This window comes from Heptranchias perlo, chromosome 25 (assembly GCF_035084215.1).
Source record: "Heptranchias perlo isolate sHepPer1 chromosome 25, sHepPer1.hap1, whole genome shotgun sequence".
NCBI lineage: Eukaryota > Metazoa > Chordata > Chondrichthyes > Hexanchiformes > Hexanchidae > Heptranchias > Heptranchias perlo.
Window position 1 is genome coordinate 14,449,248 of NC_090349.1, and position 21,304 is coordinate 14,470,551.

Below are 21,304 nucleotides of genomic sequence, written 5' to 3' on the forward strand. Positions count from 1 at the left end.
TCCTTTGTCCCTCTACCACTTCCTGCTCCCATCTACAGAACTTACTGTGCCTTCCTAACTTAGTATCATCTGCAAATTTGGATATATATCTCTATTCAATCATCCAAGTTATTAATATATTTGTGGTGAAAAGCTGATATCAGCAAAGTAAACAAATAGTGGTCCCTACTGCTGGAACAAAATCAATAAACCATGAATAATAATTCACTAACAATAATAAAACATGTATAATGAAACATCAGATAAAGAAGGAAATTGTGAGCTTAACCATTTTTATGCAGGGACACAGTATGAGAATTGTGATTTCAAGAAAGATATTTTAGCTATGAGAAAAGATTGGATAGGCTGGGGTTGTTTTCTTTGGAACAAAGGAGGCTGAGGGGTGATATAATTGAGGTATAAAAAATTATGACTGGACTAGATAGAGTGGATAGGTAGGACCTATTTCCCTTAGCAGAGGGCTCAGTGACCAGGGGACATAGATTTAAAGTAATTGGTAGAAGGATTATAGGGAAGCTGAGGAGAATTTTTTTCACCCAGAGGGTGGTGGGAGTCTGGAACTCACTGCCTGAAAGGGTGGTAGAGGCAGAAAGCCTCCACTCATTTAAAAAGTACTTGGATGTGCTTGAAGTGCAGTTACCTACAGACCCACGGACCAAGTGCTGGAAAGCGGGATTAAGCTGGATAGCTCTTTTTCGGCTGGCAAGGTCACGATGGGCCGAATGGCCTCCTTCTGTGCCGTAACTTTCCATGATTCTATGAGAGATTCATGTAATACGAATAGAGATCCAATATATGTCTTGTACAATGTAATTTTTTGATAGAAAAATAAACTAGTGCTGAGAGCTTTCCATTTCCCACAAGAATTAATAAAATAGAAGCTTGGTGTTTGTTGCTTAGTGGCAGGCGGCGTCAGTAGTTTCAACATTTGACATTGTGTTTGTAAGAAGGAAGTAAATGGCATTGCAAGTGTCACGTGTAAGGGATACACGGTGAATGAAGGCTGGCGTTTTGCATGCGTGTGAATGACTACAAGACCTCGCCGTCATAAATGTAAATACGATGCCTGGTGCTCGTCATCCTAAAACAAAATTTAAAAATGTGTGTGCCTGTGCTGTTATTCTTCGCAGTTAATTTGGAAAACAATGGCCGTTTGCACCGCGTTTTTTGGGTTTTTATTCTGGAAGCTGCCCAGGGGCGGGCGCAATATCGTCAAAACTCTAAATTTGGAAATCTGACGTCTGGATTGTGATCCTGCGGAGATCTGCCCTCGCCCCGCTTCATTGGACCAGCCGAGGCTGCAAGCAATAGCAATTTGGTGAAGGCACAAATGAGCGAAGCCGGGGGGGGGGGTAAAAAACAGGTTACAAACAGCACCGTGATTCATCAGAACGACAGCCAGCATCTGCCTACAGCAAGGCGTGGTGAATTCAGAAATCGCTGTCCTCTCGCTTTTTAAAAAAAAAATTATCCCCACCCCCTCTCCCAGAAACGATAATAAATAGGGTTTTTAAAAAAAAATAATTGAAACGTTAACATAAACGCTATGTTCAATGGGCGGTGATTTACCAGCCAGGATCAAGCTGCTGAAATGCACAGGACTAGTTATCCCGAGAGAGCAGCGAGATCCTGCGTCTAATTTCAACCCTGAGACCGTCAGAGGACGCGGGGCGAAGGATAACCCAAAGACTTTATTTTTTCAGCCCGAGATGGAGTTACCATGACAACTACTGATGTATTCCCGGAGTTTCCTCCGCCAATATCCGATAAAGCAGCAGGGGCGACCCAGAAGAAGAGGCAGATGTTACACACACTCGCGGCGGTCGCTGTGCTGCTCGCCACGGGGACCACCATAACTAGCCTCAACAAATGCATCTTCGCCGTGTACAATTTTCGTTACCCTCTCTTGCTGTCGGCGCTTCACATGCTGACAGCCATTGTTATCGACTATGCTTTGATCCGGATGGGATTCGTAAACCTGAAAATTAAAGAAGTCACCGGTCTACCTACTGCTGCTAAATTCAAAGTGTTTCTACTGAGCCTGACCTTCTGTGCCACTATCGCCTTTGGGAACATGGGATTAAATTATGTACAGCTCTCCTTTGCACAAGTGATCTCCACCACTACCCCTCTCTTTACCATAGCCATATCAAAGCTCTTTCTGGGTAAGCACCATCACATCCTCAAGTACACTGCCATGATGCCCATCTGTCTGGGAGCTTCATTCAGTCTTATGGGCGAGGTGCAGTTTGATCACAAAGGATGCCTCTACATTTTTGCTGCAACCATGTTGAGAGGAGTGAAGTCCATCCAACAAAGTGAGTTGGGTTGTTCTGTGATTTTTCTAAAAGTACCATGGCTGGGTGGGGGGAGGAGGAGTGGTTGGGTGGGGAGGGGGCAAATGGATGGGTGGGTTACCATTAAGATGAACAAAAACAGTATTTTGTGATGGAGAGCGTTGCCTCAAGCCTGCCTCATGAAAAGTATGTTGGGATGAGATGCTGCTTGAGTTAGAGTAAGAGATGAAGCTCATAGTCCACCCAGGAGTACCATTTTTCTAAATCATGTCACCAGAAAATAAATATATAGATGTATGGCTCGGAGTGAATAATAACAAATGAACATTGTGGGGCTCAGATGGCAACAAGAAGCATAAGTGTAAATCCAATTGTGACAACACGATTGCAGAACAATACAGTTACGTGATTCACTATCAGGAATGATGCAAGAACATTAAAAAAAAGTCAAGGGTGAGGAAAGGGCATTCGGCCACTGAAGCTCATCCCTTTAGTGCCCTAACTCTCCAGCCTAGCATCCACTGTGTCTTGAATGCCTCTGAAGTCTGCATCTTTACTAACTTACCTGGCAGATTATTCCAGACATTTATCGCCCTTTGTGAAGAAATTCCTTCTGTAATCTGATCTAAAATTAGTTTTCACTCGTTTACACATGACCTCTGGCTCTACTATTCTTCCATGTTGTAATTATTCAGAATTTACTTTTATCTAAAGCATTTAGTAGTTTACATAATACTAATTTTATATATGGGGATATGGTAGTGTAATGGATATGTTACTGGACCAGTAATCCAGAGAATGTGAGTTCAAATCCCACCATGGCAGTTGGAGAATTCGAATTTAGTTTTAAAAAAAAAATCAGTAAAAGTGACCATGAAGCTGACAAGAATGTCATAAAAACCCAACTGGTTCATTAATGCTCTTTAGGAAACCTGATGTCCATACCTGGTCTGGCCTATATGTGGCTCACCAAACATGGTTGACTCGACTGTCCTCTGGAATGGCCTAGCAAGCTACTCAGTTGTATTAAATCAGGGCAACTAAAGATGGACAATAAATGCTGACGATATCCAAAACAAAAGAATTGATTTTTAAAAATCATCTGAACCTCAGCATTAAATTGTACTAGGATGTCTAACCCTCCTGCGATTTATCTCCCAGACACTACTCCAAGCATCCAGGAGAAAAATCATAGTGACATTAAAAAAAAAATCAGAAATGGAAAATACATGTGTTTGACTGACAAGTCAAGAATCATCCAGTTGAGTAATGAAGTGTATTCGCTTTCCAATTGGTGTGGGAAGGCAGTGTGCCATGAGGATGGATGGATCAGGCAACCAATGGTGGGAGTGTCAGGGGGTGGGGTGATTGGAGGTGGGAGGTCATGTGATGACATCTCCTGGAATATGTCCAACCAGAGTTGGTAACCATAAATTGCACCTTTTCATTTGCTTCATAGCATCTAACATTTTTACAATACATACACTAGCAATCAAATGAAAACAATATTAACGACAGATAAAACTAATACTGCAATTTTCCCTCTGTTTTTTTCCCCTACTGTCTTGAAGGCACTGATTGATGCTGGAGTACTTTTCTGCAGGGGCTGACTGCCTTTTTGCACCTCCTCACCCAAATGGCAGTTCTTCATTTGTGAACCTGGACAGTGAATGTCAGTGGGCTATTTGATTGGGGCAGGAGTTGCGTCCATGACTGATCCTGTTCTACCCCAATGTCTGCACACAGGAATTTGCCAGCAGAGGTCACTGGATTGCAACCAAGATTAGGAACTGTGACTGTTTTCCCCCTACCCCAGTACAGCACAGGATTGCTGAGCAGTATTTAAATTGCATGAAAGCTATGAGGCTGTTATGAAGTCATCACATTCAGAGTAATATAGTCACGTAGGAAAGTGCAATATAGAGTCTAATGGGTGTGGGAATGATCAGATAAAATATCATCCAGCAGCTCTGAAAGGGAAATCGTGTTTGACAAACTTATTAGGAGTTTTTTGAGGATGTAACTAGCAGGATAGATAAAGAGGAACCAGTGGATGTAGTATATTTGGATTTTCAAAAGGCATTCGATAAGGTGCCGCATAAAAGGTTGTTACCCCCAACCCCATGATCCTTTATCTTGTGTAACATATTAGCATAGATAGAGGATTGGTTAACGGACAGAAAACAGAGAGTGGGGATAAACGGGTCATTCTTAGGTTGGCAGGCTGAAACTAGTGGGGTACCGCAAGGATCGGTGCTGGGGCCTCAGCTATTTACAATCTGTTAATGACTTAGATGAAGGGACTGAGTGTAATGTATCCAAGTTTGCTGACAATACAAAGCTAGGTGGGAAAATAAGCAGTGAAGTGGACACAGAGTCTGCAAAGGGATATAGACAGGTTAAGTGAGTGGGCAAGAAGGTGCAGATGGAGTATAATGTGGGGAAATGTGAGGTTATTCACTTTGATAGGAAGAATAGAAAAACAAAATATTTTTTAAATGGTGAGAAACTATTAAATGTTGGTATCCAGAGAGAGTTGGTTGTCCTCATACAAGAAACACAAAAAGTTAGCATGCAGGTACAGCAGGCAATTAGGAAAGCAAATGGCATGTTGGCCTTTATTGCAAGAGGGTTGGAGTACAAGAGTCTTACTATTGTACAGGGCTTTGATGAGACCTCACCTGGAGTACTGCATACAGTTTTGATTTCCTCATCTAAGGAAGGATATACTTACCTTAGAGGCGGTACAACAAAGGTTCACTAGATCGATTCCTAGGATGAGAGTGTTGTCCTATGAGGAGAGGTTGAGTAGAATGGGCCTATACTGTCTGGAGTTTAGAAGAATGAGAGGTGATCTCATTGAAACATAAAAGATTCTGAGGGGGCTTGATAGGGTGGATGCTGAGAGGCTGTTTCCCCTGGCTGGAGAGTCTAGAACTAGACGGCATAGTTGCAAGATAAGGAGTCGGCCATTTAAAACTGAGATGAGGAGGAATTTCTCCATGAAGAGGGTTGTGAATCTTTGGAATTCTCTACCCCAGAGGGCTGTGGATGCTGAGTCGTTGAGTATATTCAAGGCTGAGATAGATAGATTTTTGGACTCTAGGGGATTCATGGGATATGGGGATCGGGCGGGAAAGTGGAGTTGAGGTTGAAGATCAGCCATGATCTGATTGAATGGCGGAGCAGGCTCGAGGGGCCGTATGGACTACTCCTGCTCCTATTTCCTATGTTCTTATGTTCTCATCAAATATCATGAAGAACAAAAATGAAACTGAGATTGGATTTTCATTGTGAACATTTCCATCTATCATTTTCTTTACAATATATATAGCTATTATTTTAATGTGTTGTTTGTGAATTTAGTCCGTAGTGGTGCTGGGATAGAACACTGCTCTATGTCTTATAAGGAAATATTTTGCATTTGTAAAGCAGATTTAATGTATACGGAAATGAAGAGACAGGAGACTGCTACGTGCGTTCACATACATATAACATTTCAGCGTTCTCCACTGTCTGTTCTCTACTTTGGTAAATGGTTTGCAAACCTGAAGGAAAATTCTATGAAAGTGAAAACTCAGCTTCTGTACGCTCTCCTTGTAGCTTAGGTACCTAATGCCTGGTATTAGACAGGTAGACCTTTGCACCTTTTGCAGTGCTACAATGTCTTCCCTATAATATGGTGACCAAAACTGCACATAATACTCCAGATGGGAACAAACCAATGCCTTCTGTTAGCTCAGTGTCACATCCTGTGATTTATGCTGTATTCCATGCATTATACAACCCAAGATCCCACTTGCCTTATTTACTACTGCTGTACATGGTGCAGATGGTTTCGCCAACCCCCACCAAATCATTTTCCTATGCTGTAGACTGACAGCATTGAATTTATAGTTTTAAAGTTTATTCTCATCCCTTTGCATTTGTCGACATTGAAATTCCCTTGCCGTTTCTCAGCCCATCTTCCAAATCTATCTCTGCACCTGATCAGTCTGCTTCTGATTGCTTGTAACCCTCCTCCACACCTTGATGTAATCACCAAACATGATGGGTTTGTCTGTATCTCCACTTGCAAATCATTGACGTACAAGATAAGTAGCAAAGGTCCCCCCCACTGATCCTTGAGACACCTCACTAGTCACATCCTGCCACTCTGACAGATCTCTATGTATGGCAAACCCCTATCTCCTTTAATGTAGCCAGTTGCCAATCTACTTCAATAACTGGTCACCCATTCTGTACTGTTCTACCTTGTGGGCCAATCTCCTATGTGCCACTGTGTGGAAAGCCTTGCTGACATCTAGATTAACAGTGTCCATGGAGTTCCATTTCTACACATGCTCCAATGTCTCCTCGAAGAATTCAAACAGGTTTGTGGAGTATGATCTTACTCCCATAAATCCATACTGACTTGACCTGCTGATCTCGTGCTCCTCCTCGGTGTTCCCTAATATGCTTTTTCAGGGTGACCTTTTAACAGTTCACCCACAACAGTAGTCAGGCCCACTGGTCATTTCCAGGACAGTATTTTTCCCCTTTGCTCCAATCCTTTGGTGCTAGTCCTGATTCTAATGATTCCCTGTCTCAGATTTTCTGTCTCATTGCCCTCCCCGCCCCCCCCCCCCCCCCAATGTCTGAGTTCAGCTCAAATATCATTCCAAAGTCACTCTGCTTTTCTCTACTCTCTGATACACTTCATTGCATTCTCTGCCCATGGATCCAACCTTAGCCTCTATTCTTTTGAGGCAGAGCCCCAGTGGATGTAACTATTCCAAAATAGAAATCTACATTGTCTTCTTACTCAATTCCTTTTGTTCAGTATAAGTTTCCCATCTGACAGGCAATCCTCGCGTCACCTCTAGCCTCCACCTTTCTCTTTCTCTCCATCTCCCATCCTTTCTCACCATTATCAATACTACTGTAGTCATCGCTCCTCTCAACTTTTCTCTCTTTTTAATCTCCACCTCCATCCATCCTCATTGTGTTGAAATCAAGACTCAACGCACTGTCAGAACCTCAAAACAATGGAACTCCTTGTGTTCCTCAACGTTTCCTTCCTCCTACAATTAATTTAGGTTAAATTAAATTTAAAGCCTAAATTTGGTATCACCTAACCAATTACTTGTTGAATGATCTTGTTTCTCCCATTATTTTTTTCCAGCCTTGGTGATAACTTGCACTATGAGCTGTTCCTTCAGCTGGACTTCTCAGTTTAAAACAAAACACTAATGAGGTCAGTTGTGGAACATTCCACTTATTGATTCTCGCTGTGCACCATCATTTCAAAGCAGGACTGACTTCCTTTAATAAAACTCAACGTGCTTTCTGTGACATTGACAGTACTGGCCCTTCAGCTATGTTGATACACAATGAAGGCTTGCTGAATGTTTGTGGTTGTAGGTCTGGCTGGCAGCCATCAGCATAACATATTTGTTGGAGTTCCTTTGTGGCAGAGTGTTGCCAATATTTACTTGGCAGCATCTTAACAGAAATGAATGACTAATATGTTACGGTTACTGCGCCAATTAGGATAACTAAGGAAAGGAGATGTTGAAGAGTTTATCTACAGACTCCCTACATCCTTTGCATACTAGTGCACATGTAATAACAACAACTTTCAAAGGTGGAGAAAGAGGTGGAGAGGTTTAGGAAGGGAGTTTCAAAGAGTAGGGCTGAGGCCGCTGAAGGTTCTGCTGCCAGTTGGAGGGAAGGGTGGGGGAATGCACAGAAGGATGGAATCTGAGGAACAGAGCATTCAGGGTGGATATAGGGCTGTAGAAGATCACAGAGATAGAATGGGACAAGGCCATGGAGGGATTTATAGACCATGATAAGGATTTTAAATTTAAGGTGTCGGAGGACAGGAGACAGTGTAGAGGTGACTGATGTTCCAGAGGAGGAAGTAATTGGTCTTGGTGCTGGATATAACGCGGGGCTTCAAGTTCAACTCAGGGTCAAACAGGATGGCAAGATTGCGAATGGTCTGTGAATCCATGAGGGCCTTACTTTTGATGTTTGAGGTGAGGGTGGAGGGATGGGCAGAGGGTTTTAAAGATCTGGGTTGGTCATGGAGGGGGAAATGGAGCTTAAGATTGTCCTTCTGGTGTGATCCTGGAGTAGTACGGGGTTAAGTAATAATGGGTGTTGACTGAGGGGAATTAAGCACAGTAATGCTTGACATCATCAAGTCAGGACTAGGGATCGATGACTGGGTCATTGTGCACCAGGCTCGTTCAGATCTGTGTCCTATAGACTTGATGTGCAGACCCACATAACCGAATACACCCCAGACTGGTTACAGCACCTAGCATCCTTTGAAGAACGTTTGGAAAAGTGTAAACCGTGGCAAATGGACAATATGTGACCTATATGGTATAACACTCTTATTCCTGTATTTAAACAGCATATTATCCGACTTCTGAACAGTACCACAAGAAATTAACGGGTCATTAACATCAATGCTTATTTTTTGAGTACTAGTGGATGAATATTGCACAAGAAAATACATTTCTTCATTTTCACCACAGATGTCTTTTTGGCCAATAAAATAGTAACATCTGATAGGGGAAACAAAGTGGTCCTGAAAATCCTCAGGTTCAATCATGGAGATCACCAACACTGAGAATTTAGGGGTCAGGATAATGTCCCGTCATTCGCGTACACGTGGGTGGGCTTCACGGCCACTACGTGTGCTTCCTGGGTGCCTGTCTGCTGCTGCCTCCAGAGGCTGGGAAATCTGGGTGCTCTGCCAGATGCAACATCCCCCACCCCCCACCTTTTTTTAGAATGATGATTTTAAGGTCCCCTTAGTCCTCTTTGTTAGGAGGATGATTTTTTTTGAAAAGAGAAAAGTTTTATCTGCCAAGTTTTTGGGACCAAGGCCATAATCCAGGCCTAGACTTCCAAGTTGGACCTCACAACTGCCATTAAAGAGGGATACCATCCCTCCAAAAATCTGCAGGCCTGGAATGCAGTATTGGGAGTCCCCACACCCTCTGTCAGTGGCCATGTTTGGATCAAGCAAAGGCTCCATAGTCCACCCTCGCCCCCCACCCAAACAATGGTTTATAGGAAGCTCACGTGCCAGAGTTACAGCAGGAGTGTGCCAAAGGGCCAAGGATTTTCAGCCCCAGAATGTACACAGACAAAATGTATTCGATGACCACCAGCACAGGCAGGTTTAAAAATGGGAGACAAGTATTAAATGATTGAAGAGACTCTACTGCTAATACAACAAATGAGTTGTTAGAACCAAAATTGAGCTCATAAAATATAAACTTTTACATCCTTAAGTGTTACAATAAAACCTTGCATATAAATTGTTCATCCCCTGGTTCTGCCTCCTCCTGAATAAAAGACAAATCATGTACATGTTTTATTTCTAATTTGAGTTGATCTTCTGTAGTGTTGTTTACAGACAAAAGTAAACAAAAATTTTGTCTCCTACTCTGTATTCACTCCATCTCCCTATCTCTCTTTCTTCTTGGCTCCCATTCTGAATCGATTCTGTTTCCCTATCTTTCTGTTCGTCTTCCACTCTTTCCATCTCCCTCTTTCTTGCTGTACTGTATGGCTTTCACACTTTCTCTTGTAGTTTCTGTTTTGCCAAAGTTTGTTTCTGATACTTTTTCTCATTTTTCTCTCTCCCTTTTAAATCATAATCATAGTGGTGGGCATTGGGGTCAGAAGGGCAGATGAACAAAGTTCAGCAGGTGGATTTCTGCCCATGATATTGTGTGTGTGTGGGTGTGGGTGTGGTCGATCGATCGAAGAAAGCTGTAGGGACACCTTGGCATTGTAATCCTGGGGGAACTTCTCTTTGTTTGGGGGGGTTGGGGAGGTGGGGGAAAAGTGCCTCCGTAACTGGGGGAGGGTGTAGTTGGAATTCAAGATGTTGAGCGGGGAGGAATTTGTCCACACTAAATTTCTGGGCATGTCTGTCTTTTTTGTATGTTTGATATATGATAAATATTATTTTTAGGGGTTTATAGTGAGGGTGGGTGAGGAACTGTCATGGTAACTATATCTCCGATAACTCTTCAGGTGAATACAATTGGAGAGAAAAATGAAATGATAGAAAATCATTTGCGTGATGTGACTGGTGAATAAGAAAAGTAGATAAAACTTACAGTCAGACTTGATGGGCACAACAGGCACAAGAAACCTGATTATTAGAAATAGGTGTTTTTCTTTTTTTCATGTGTTTAATGTATCAGTGGAAAAATATATAATTTTGAAAGCTGACCTTGTTGAATGTCTCTTGGGGGGGGGGGGGAACCAACGTTAATGGCTCCATTCATGGAGTTGCTGCCTCTCATTGTCTGTTGAGTGGTTCTCGTGATGTCTACTTGCGTTAATACTTTCATGCAAATTTCACTGGTGTGAAATATCAAATGGCTGAAAATAAACCCACTTTTAATCTCATTGCTTCCTTTTCTATTGCGAATTGCTTTCATTTCCTTCAGATCAGCCATTATCTCATTGAATGGTGGAACAGGCTCAAGGGGCTGAATGGCCTACTCTTGTTCCTATGTCCTATGTTAAAGTTTGAACTGCTGAATGCGTCCCAGGTCTTTCACATTCTGTAATGCTGTTCTGAACATTAATGTAACAGTCATAACAGTGCTCCATTGTTAAGAGTAGCATTTGTAACTATTAACCCTAAACTACAAAATAAAACACTTACAACGTGGTTTACACAAAAGTAAATTTTAAACACTTGAATGTTACTTATTCTGCAGTCCCTACTTTCCCTTCTTCGTCTTTTCCTTCCCATTTTCTCTCTCTCTCTCTCTCTCTCCTATTTCATCTTTTTAATTCTGTTTTTACCCAAATTAATCTAACTTATCCTAGCTTTTCTAACCCTACCCCCTACCTCCTCCTCCTTCCCCCCCCCCCCCCCCCCCCCAAATAAAAAAAACCTTAGACTTCCTCCTTTTCCGCTCTTGGTTCCGATTTGGATATGGAAGCAAACACTTCCATTTGCTAAAAACTGGCTTTAAATTAAAATCCCAGTTGTATACGACTGACAGGGTTATATCATAGAAGAGGTTCTGCCAATGAGTAAACTGGAAGGGTTATTGCCCATTTAGCAATATAATTTCTTCTGGTGGCACATTGGTTAATTTTTTCATGTAAAATCCATTGTGTGCTATTATAACAGCCATTAATATGTTTACTTTAAATAGATCAACCACAGGGTTAAAATTGATCACAAAGAAATTCTATGCGAACACGTAAACTGGAGCAACTTTGGACCAGAATCTGCACCTGAAATCCCGATTGGCAGGGGGAGGCTGTTGGGTGGCAAATCGTCCACCCATCAGTGGGTCTGCATGGGTCACCCATGTCTGCAGCCAGCTTTGGGGGCGTGAAATTATGCCCAGCAGGCCCTCCTTGGGCCCAGAGAAGCCCCACATCCATTGTGCGCAGACGTGGATTTCATTGTGTGCCTACTGAAGGCCTCAAAAACATAGAGAGACAAAGGTAATTGATCCCAGAGAAGTGGCAGGGTCCCTAGGATTTGAGATGGGGGTCAACAGCCATTCCAGAAGGTGGCTGGAAGTCCCACCCCAACAGCAGTGTGAATGCCCAGCAGTTTGAGTTATTACGTCTCAAATTGACGTAGCAAACTACATACATTTCCATTCTTGCAACTTCCTGCTAAATGGGGAGCAGAATATTGAAAATGTTGTTTTGTGGTATCATAATGTCACCTGCATTTGACCGTAAGTTTTTGGAATGTCAGCTAATGCTTTTCCAGTCCAGCCAGTGCCCCCCTCTCCCCAACACAGGGAGTTGTAACAGGTAACACCATGACAGAACTGAACATGTGATCAGTTATTTTGTTATGAGTTTGGTTTCTACTCCCTCACTTTGTGCGTTGTTAGACCCTCTACTGTTGCAATTTCACCAGCCTATACATAGACTGTGATTCAGAGCAATCACACAGGTTGTCTGAAGGTCACTTTCTCTCTGGCAGTGCGTAAACAGATGCAGAGACTTGATATAGAGTGGGTATATTTGGAGCACACTCATCCAAATTGTATGTTCTTAAAAATAAATAAATATTGGTCAGCAAATAAATATTAGCCATTTGTACGTGTGCTGGCTGCAGTGCGTCTGTCCTCATCCAGCTTTTCATCACCGACAAACATCAGTATTTTTTAGGTTGAGACATCACTTTTTCCACTTTTCTCCCCTCGTCTCCTGAAGGGAGTTACTAAAGGTACTATTGCATGGACGCCTCCAGTACCTCACCCAGGTCACCACTCTCCATGTGTGTAACAGAGAGTGCTGGCAGGGTATGTGCTGCTCCCAATCCTTTCCTTACCCAATGTTCATATATACCCTTCATAGTGGTTACTATTGAATTGGGATCAGCAGCAGGAGCTCTGGCTAATTTTGTTTTGAGAGAGAGAGAGAGAGAGAGATTATCCACCGAGGTCAGCCTCCATTAGGCATGAAATGCCAATTGGGTATGATGCTAATCACTGTTTTCATTGTCAAACAGCCAGGAGCCACTGTAACAGTGCGGCAAGCACTTCAGTCCCTGTGATCTATTTTCTATCCGCATCCCAAGACAGACGCCTCAGAATGATATAAAACGGAGTAGATAAGAAGCTTTTAAATGGAGTCCTGCATTCAGTTGATACAGGTACCCGACCTAGCCTGGAGACAGTGAGGCCTGTTGTTGTGATCCTGGCTAAGACAGCTAACTCACCACAGGTCACGGATAATACAAAGGGCCTTCCTAGTCTGTATGGTTCAGTAACACACCAAGAGGTGCATTTACCACCTGAGGCATTGGGGCAGCCGCTTTCTAGTCTTGCTGCATCTCATCTTCTGGGATGGAGACGTTTTGAAACCTACCGAAGCAAAGTAATGTTAGACTCTGTGTTGGAGTCACAGTCATTACTCCTGCAAGTCATTTTTCCTTGTCAGGTGGTTTTATTTCTATAATCCATGCACCGTCCCTCTTTTTATAGCAGCTCTGTCTATTTGCACAGGGATCATCATCATCTAGTAAACTGACCTGAAAATGACAATTACATTGTAACAAAGGGGACTCTGCTGTTTTTATAGATTTCAGAATCAACAATTGTCTCTTATGACACAGTGGGAGCACTTTTGCTTTTAAAATGAATGATTCACTTTCACCGTTGAGTATTATTCAGGAAGGAATTTGTTACCACTATTGACACAAGGAGAACCAGTAAATAAAAAAAATGTTATGCATGAGGTTACAGTACTGGTATTTAGGAAGGACCCCACCCAACTCACCTCCCACACAATCCCACAATTCGGTATCATGGTTACTGAACTGAATAAAACATTTCATAGTTACAACACACATTTCAGTAACTTGAGTACAGAGTGAGTATATATTTTTCCACACTTATATTTTAAATAGTTCAAGGAATCATACAACCCACCTTAACTTTTGCTGTGCTGAATCAATTACTATGGAAACGCTATAATGCAGCTCAAATGCAGTGACTGGTGTTTCAAAGGAACGCTTTAGTCAGGAATTCTTTCATCTTTGGAAACCACATTTTTGAAACTGTTCAAATTTATTTGAAAATTAGAGCAGATTCCAAAGTTTGGGCTTATAGTTGAATCATCAGAAATGCTGGAACATGTTGCAAGTTGAAGCCCATGGAATAAAAAAGGCAGTGGCAGCATGGATACAAAATTGGCTCAGTGATAGGAAACAGAGAGTAATGGTGACTGGTTGTTTTTTTGGACCGGAGGGAGGTGTACAATGGTGTTCCCCAGGGCTGGTACTAGGACCACTGCTTTTCTTGATATAAATGACTTGGACTTGGGGGGTGTACAGGGCACAGTTTCAAAATTTGCAGATGACACAAATCTAGGAAGTGTAGTAAACACTGAGGAGGATGGTAATAGACTTCAAGAGGACATAGACAGGCTGGTGGAATGGGTGGACACATGGCAGATGAAATTTAATGCAGGGAAGTACAAAATGATACATTTTGGCAGGAAGAACTAAACGGCACAATTCTAAAGGGGGTGCAGGAACAGAAGGACCTGGGGGTTTATGTGGACAAATCTTTGAAGGTGGCAAGACAGGTTGAGAAAGTGGTTAAAAAAGCATACGGGATCCTGGGCTTTATAGAGGCATAGATGACAAAAGCAAGGAAGTTATGTTGAACCTTTATAAAACATTGGCTCGGCCACAACTGGAGTATTGCGTCCAATTCTGGGCACTGTATTTTAAGAAGGATGTGAAGGCCTTAGAGAGGGTGCAGAAAAGATTTACTAGAATGGTTTCAGGGATGAGGGACTTCAGTTACATGGATAGACTGGGGAAGCTGGGGTAGTTCTCCTTAAAGCAGAGAAAGTTGAGAGGAGATTTGATAAAAGTGTTCAAAATCATGACTGGTTTAAATAAAGTAAATAAAGAGAAACTGTTCCCATTGGCGGAAGGGTCGAGAACCAGAGGACACAGATTCAAGGTGATTGGTTCTTTTGCCAAAGGCAATGTGAGGAAATTTTTTTTCACGCAGCGAGTAGTTATGATCTGGAATGCATTGCCTGAAAAGGTGGTGGAAGCAGATTCAATTGTGGCTTTCAAAAAGGAATCGGATAAATATTTGGAGGGAAAAAATTTGTAGGGCTACAAGGAAAGAGCGGGGGAATGGGACTAACTGGATTGGTCTTACCAAGAACTGTCCCTGGCTCAATGGGCTGAATGGCCTCTTGCTGTAATGATTCTAAGATTCTAAGTAACATTTTTGCCGCATGCACTTAATTTTTGCTCTTCTTTCTCGGTTTCTTTGGTTATCTGTGTTCGCTTCTGCCTCTGATTCTGTCCATTGTCCCACTCCCTCAGTGTCTCTGCCTCTATCTCCCTCGTGCCTCCATCAGTAACATTCCAAAGAGGTCCTTGACATTCAGTAGAGAATTATATATTTCCCATCTGTTAAGAGCAGAGGCTAATGCGTCATCTATTCCAACACTCATCATTGTCTCTTTCTTTTCCAGGTATTCTCCTTCAGGAAGAAAAGATCAACTCTGTCATCCTGCTCTACTTGATGTCCATCCCGAGCTTCTGTATCCTTATTTCAGCTGCGTTACTGCTGGAGAGTGGCGCTGTGTGGGAACCATCCATCAAGTATGACAACAGACTTTGGGTTTTCATCCTCCTTAGCTGCCTGGGCTCGGTACTGTACAACCTGGCGAGCTTCTGCGTCACCACACTTACCTCTGCTGTCACTCTGCACGTTGTGGGCAACCTCAACATGGTCGGGAATCTCGTCATTTCGCAAATCCTCTTTGGCAGCGAGATGACCGCGTTGAGCTACGCTGGTATCGGGCTGACGCTAACGGGCGTGTTGATGTATCACAACTCGGACTTCATAGCAGACTATTTGAATTCAAGAAATAAGCATCATGGAGAGCAAGACAAGTTAAAAACTGACTGAAAGAAAGCCTTGTGTATAGGCAGGAGATGACATTTGTAATTCAATAGGGTTAAATTTTGCCAAACTGCGGGCAGACAAAAAGATATTAAAGTAAAGCACATTGCCTTATTTAAATTAATGCCTTACTCAATATTTTGTCCTATTTAAATATATGACGAGTCTGTGACTGGAATTGTATTTATTACAACATATAGTTCTAGACCAGATTATTAAATAGCTGAATTTTTATTGTAAATGTGCTTTTCATGTTGTTGCACACAAGGAAAAGGTGACTATTTTGAAGTGCCCATTTTGGATAAATTCTGATCAGAGCTCCTCTTTCTTTTCCCTCCAGTTATTGTCCCCACTATTTATATTTATGGTTCCTCTGGTATTACTTATGAGGGGGGACTTTTAACTCTCCCTGATCTGCATGAAAGGAGCCGGAGAGCAGTTAAAGTGGAGCGGCTCTATTTCTCACTGTTCCTGCCAATCTGCAAACTTAACACCTCTGGTTTTAGCACTGATGATACTCCGGTATGAGCCTCACTAATAAATGCAAACTGATGTCCCATGAAGTACATTGTGACCCTGATAGCATTTTAACCTACTCCTGACTGGGATGCCGCCCCACCAGGTGTTGCTGCCGGGAAGCCAGTGAGGCCACTGAAGGTAAAGATTTTTTTTAAAAAAAACTTTCTTTAGTCAGGCCAGGAGGAGCAGGAGTGCTCCTTCGGGCCGCACAAGGAAAGTCGGAGCCTCGGCAGCCCCGGCCTTCCGCCCCCCTCACAGAGACCCTCGGAGCACCCACCCCCACTCTGCCCCCATCCTCCATCCCCGATTTACCTTGCGGTCGGCAGCTTTCTCCTGGTGCTGGCTGATGGCCTCTGAGCTGCCTGATCGCCGTTGCCCGTCGAGCAGCTGCCGCTTCCTGCCTGAAATGGGCGAGCAGCTGACCGGCATTCAAATGAGGCCCATCGAGTTAAGATCGCCTCCACCTCAAACTCCCGGACGGGATTGCTGTCCGCTTGCACCAGGAGTCAAAATCAACCCTGTCATCTCTGACTCAAGTAGGGGAGAGGTGACCCAATTTCAGGCCCATGCCAACTGCTAGGGGTTTAAGAACAACATCATTGGGCAGTTGGACCTCTATTTTTCCTTTTCTCATTCTGGAGCTGTGCCGTTCCTGGGCATTGCAGGGACAAATCTGTATTCTGCCACTCCTTGGCAGGACATATTGTGACATTAAGAAGCTGTGCCACTGACACAGCTAATGCCAATAAGATCCAGTCCTTTCTAAGATGAGCTGTAAAATAGATTATTGACTCTAAATGACACTCCTGCTTAGGATCCTGATTCAGATAATAACTTAAGTCCTTATACAATCTTTATATTACAGAAGTGTTGTTTGAAGTGGTTCCTGAGTGTGCTGGGGATCCTGGTGCTCTAGAATCTGATCTGTTTATGTTGCAGGACAGATTTCAGAGCAACAGAAAAACAACTGTACATGCCAAGAAGTCTTAGAACCAGAAAAGTTTACAGAAGGGGGCTATTTGGGCCATCGTGTGTGTTCTAGCTCTCTGCTGAGAGCAATCCCACTGAATTTATGTAAGGCTATTTCATCAGTATAAATGGGACCAATTCCTTCTCCTCTCTTTCCTCCCTCCCCCCCCCCCCCCCACCCCCTGCAGCAAGAAGAGCCAAAATCCCATTTTTTCATTAAATGATTAAAATTGCAACAACAACAAAACTTGCATTTATATAGCACCTTTAACATAGTAAAATGTTCCCAGGCACTTCACAGGAACATTATCAAACAAAATTTGACACTAAGTCAGATATGGAGATATTAGGACAGTGACCAAAAGCTTGGTCAAAGAGGTAGGTTTTAAGGAGCATCTTAAAGGAGGTGGGAGGGGTGGAGAGGTTTAGGGAGGGAATTCCAGAGCTGAGTGCCTAGGCAGCTGAAGGCACAGCAGAGGAGGAGCGCAGAGATCTCGGAGGGTTGTAGGGCTGTAGGAGGTTACAGAGATAGGGAGGGGAGAGGCCATGGAGGGATTTGATGTAGGTCAGCGAGAACGGGGATGATGGGTGAACAGGATTTGGTGCGAGTTAGGATAGGGGCAGCAGAGTTTTGGATGAGGGTGGAAGATGGGAGGCCGACCAAGAGAGCATTGGAATCAAGGTAAAGGTAACAAAGGCATGGATGAGGGTTTCAGCTGCAGATGAGCTGAGACGGGGCAGAGACAGGCGATGTTACGGAGGTGGAAATAGGCGGACTTGGTGATGGAGGGGTTATGTGGTTGGAAGCTCATCTCAGGGTCAAATAGGAGATCAAGATTGCAAACAGTCTGGTTCAACCTTAGACAGTGGCCAGGGAGAGGGATGCAGTCAGTTAGGGAACGGAGTTTGTGGTGGGGACCGATGTCAATGGCTTCGGTCGTCCCAATATTTAGTTGGAGGAAATTTTTGCTCATCGGACTAGCAGTGTGACAAATCAGAGACAGTGGAGGGGTTGAGGGAGGTGGTGGTTTGGTAGATGAGCTGTAAAATAGATGTCGTCAGCATACATGTGGAACCTGACATGTTTTTGGATGATGTCGCCGAGGGGCAGCATGTAGATGAGAAATAGGAGGAGGCCAAGGATAGATCTTTGGGGGACTCCAGAGGTAAGGGTGCAGGATTGGGAAGAGAAGCCATAGCAGGAGATTCTCTGGGTCCGACTGGATAGGTAAGAATGGAACCAGGCAAGGGCAGTCCCACTCAGCTGGATGACGGATGAGAGGCGTTGGAGGAGGATGGTGTGGTCAACCATGTCAAAGACTGCAGACAGGTTGAGAAGGATGAGGAGGGATAGTTAACCCGGTCACAGTCACATAGGATATCATTTGTGACTTTGATAAGGGCCTTTTCAGGACTGTGGTAGGGGCGGAAACACGATTGGAGGGATTCAAACGGGAGATGCTGGAAAGATGGGCACTGATTTGGGAGGCAACAATACGTTCAAGGACTCTGGAGAGGAAGGGGCATTTGCAAGGACAGAGGGGCCAAGGGTGGGCTTTTTGAGAAGGGGGTAATGATGGCAAATTTGAAGGGGAGGGGGACAGTACCTGAAGCGAGGGAACCGTTAACAATATCAGCCAACATGGCGGCCAGGAAGGGAAGTTGGGTGGTTAGCAGTTTGGTGGGAACAGAACATAGAAAATAGGAGCAGGAGTAGGCCATTCAGCCCTTCAAGCCTGCTCCACCATTCAATATGATAATGGCTGATCCTCTATCTCCATACCACATTCCCGCTCTCTCCACATACCCCTTGATGTCTTTTGTATCTAGAAATCTATCTACCTCCTTAAATATATTCAGTGACATGGCCTCCACAGTCTTCTGTGGTAGAGAATTCCACAGGTTCACCACCCTGAGTGAAGAAATTTCTCCTCATCTCAGTCCTAAATGTCCTACCCCCTATCCTGAGACTGTGACCCCTCATTCTAGACCCCCCCAGCCAGGGGAAACATCCTCCCTGCATCCAGTCTGTCTAGCCCTATCAGAATTTTATACGTTTCAATTAGATCCCCTCTCATTCTTCTAAACTTGAGTGCATACAGGCCGAGTCGACCCAATCTCTCCTCATACGACAGTCCTGCCATCCCTGGAAACAATCTGGTGAACTTTGCTGCAATCCCTCTATGGCAAGTCTATCCTTTCTTAGGTAAGGAGACCAAAACTGCACACAATACTCCAGGTGTGGTCTCACCAAGGCCCTGTATAACTGCAGTAAAACATCCCTGCTCCTGTACTCAAATCCTCTTGCAATGAAGGCCAACATACCATTTGTCTTCCTAACTGCTTGCGGCACCTGCATGTTTGCTATCAGTGACTGGTGTACAAGGACACCCGGGTCCATTTGTACATCAACATTTCCCAATCTATCACCATTTAAATAATACTCTGCCTTTCTGTTTTTCCTTCCGAAGTGGATAACTTCATATTTATCCATGTTATACTGCATCTTCCATGTATTTGCCCACTCACTCAACTTGTCTAAACTGCCTTGAAGCCTCTTTGCATCCTCCTCACAACTCACAATTCCACTTAGTTTTGTGTCGTCAGCAAACTTGGAAATATTACATTTGGTTCTCTCATCCAAATCATTGGTATATATTGTGAATAGCTGGGGCCCAAGCACTGATCCCTGAGGTATCCCACTAGTCACCGTCTGCCACCCTGAAAAAGGCCCATTTATTCCTACTCTCCTGTCAACCAATTTTCAATCCACGCCAGTATATTACTGCCAATCTCATGTGCTTTAATGTTGCGCACTAAGCACTTAAGTGGGACTTTATCAAAGGCCTTCTGAAAATCCAAATACACCACATCCACTGGTTCTCCCTTATCTATTCTACCAGTTGCATCCTCAAAAAACTCTAATAGGTTTGTCAAACATGATTTCCCTTTCATAAATCCATGTTGACTTTGTCTAATCCCACTGATATTTTCTAAGTGTCCTGTTATCACATCCTTTATAATAGACTCTAGCATTTTCCCTCCTACTGACGTTAGGCTAACCGGTCTGTAGTTCCCTGTTTTCTCTCTCCCTCCTTTTTTAAATAGTGGGGTTACATTTGCCACACTCCAATCTGCAGGAACTATTCCATAATCTATAGAATTTTGGAAGATGACAACCAATACATCCACTATTTCCATGGTTACCTCTTTTAGTACTCTGGGATGCAGATTATCAGGCCCTGGGGATTTATCAGCTTTCAGTCCCGTTAATTTCTCCTGCACTATTTTTTTACTAATACTAATTTCCTTTAATTCCTCCTTCTCACTAGCCCCTTGGTTCCCTAGCATTTCTGAAAAGTTATTTGTGCCTCTTCTGTGACGACAGAACCAAAGTATTTGTTTAATTGCTGTGCCATTTCCTTGTTCCCCATTATAAATTCTCCTGTTTCTGACTGTAAGGGTCCTACATTTGTCTTCAGTAATCTTTTTCTTTTTACATACTTGTAGAAGCTTTTACAGTCCATTTTTGTGTTCCTTGCAAGTTTACTCTCCTACTCCATTTTTCCTCTCTTAATCAATCTCTTGAGTAGGGTCGAGGGAGCAGGAGATTGGTCTCGTGATCAAGATGAGCTTGGAGGGGTGATAGGATAGAAACTAGAGAAAGGTGCGAGTTCGGGATTAAAGCGGGGGGGAACTGTCGGGGAAAGGCTTGGTGGGGCTAGCGGCCCTTGGGAGGGAAGCGGCAGAGGCAGCTGAACAGATGGTCTCAATCTTAGTGACAAAGTAGCCCATGAGCTCCTCGTACTTGTTGGAGGTGAGGAATGTACTTCAGAAATATTTAGAAGTAGTTTCCATACTAAGCTTCCTGGATGAAGGCCTGTTGTCAACAACACATTTTATTTGTTTCAGATCACTTCCTCTCAAATTGATCTTCTCATTCTGATTCTGGTCTAGCAGGTACAGGAGGTTAAATGAAATGAAGAAAGACTTCCATCTATATAGGGCTTTTCACAAACTCAGGATGTCCCAAAGCAGTTTAAAGCCAATGAAGTACTTTTAAATGTAGTCACT

At 43.3% G+C, this 21,304-nt stretch overlaps 1 protein-coding gene across 1 annotated transcript; it reads left to right on the plus strand.

Annotated features, from left to right (window-relative positions):
• Positions 1 to 988: 988 nt before the first annotated feature.
• slc35e4 (solute carrier family 35 member E4) lies at positions 989 to 15,976 on the plus strand. Its single transcript, XM_068005671.1, has 2 exons — positions 989 to 2,318; positions 15,309 to 15,976. The coding sequence occupies exons 1-2, from the start codon at positions 1,721 to 1,723 to the stop codon at positions 15,746 to 15,748; spliced, it is 1,038 nt and encodes a 345-aa protein (XP_067861772.1). The 5' UTR covers positions 989 to 1,720; the 3' UTR covers positions 15,749 to 15,976.
• The last annotated feature ends 5,328 nt before the right edge of the window (positions 15,977 to 21,304 follow it).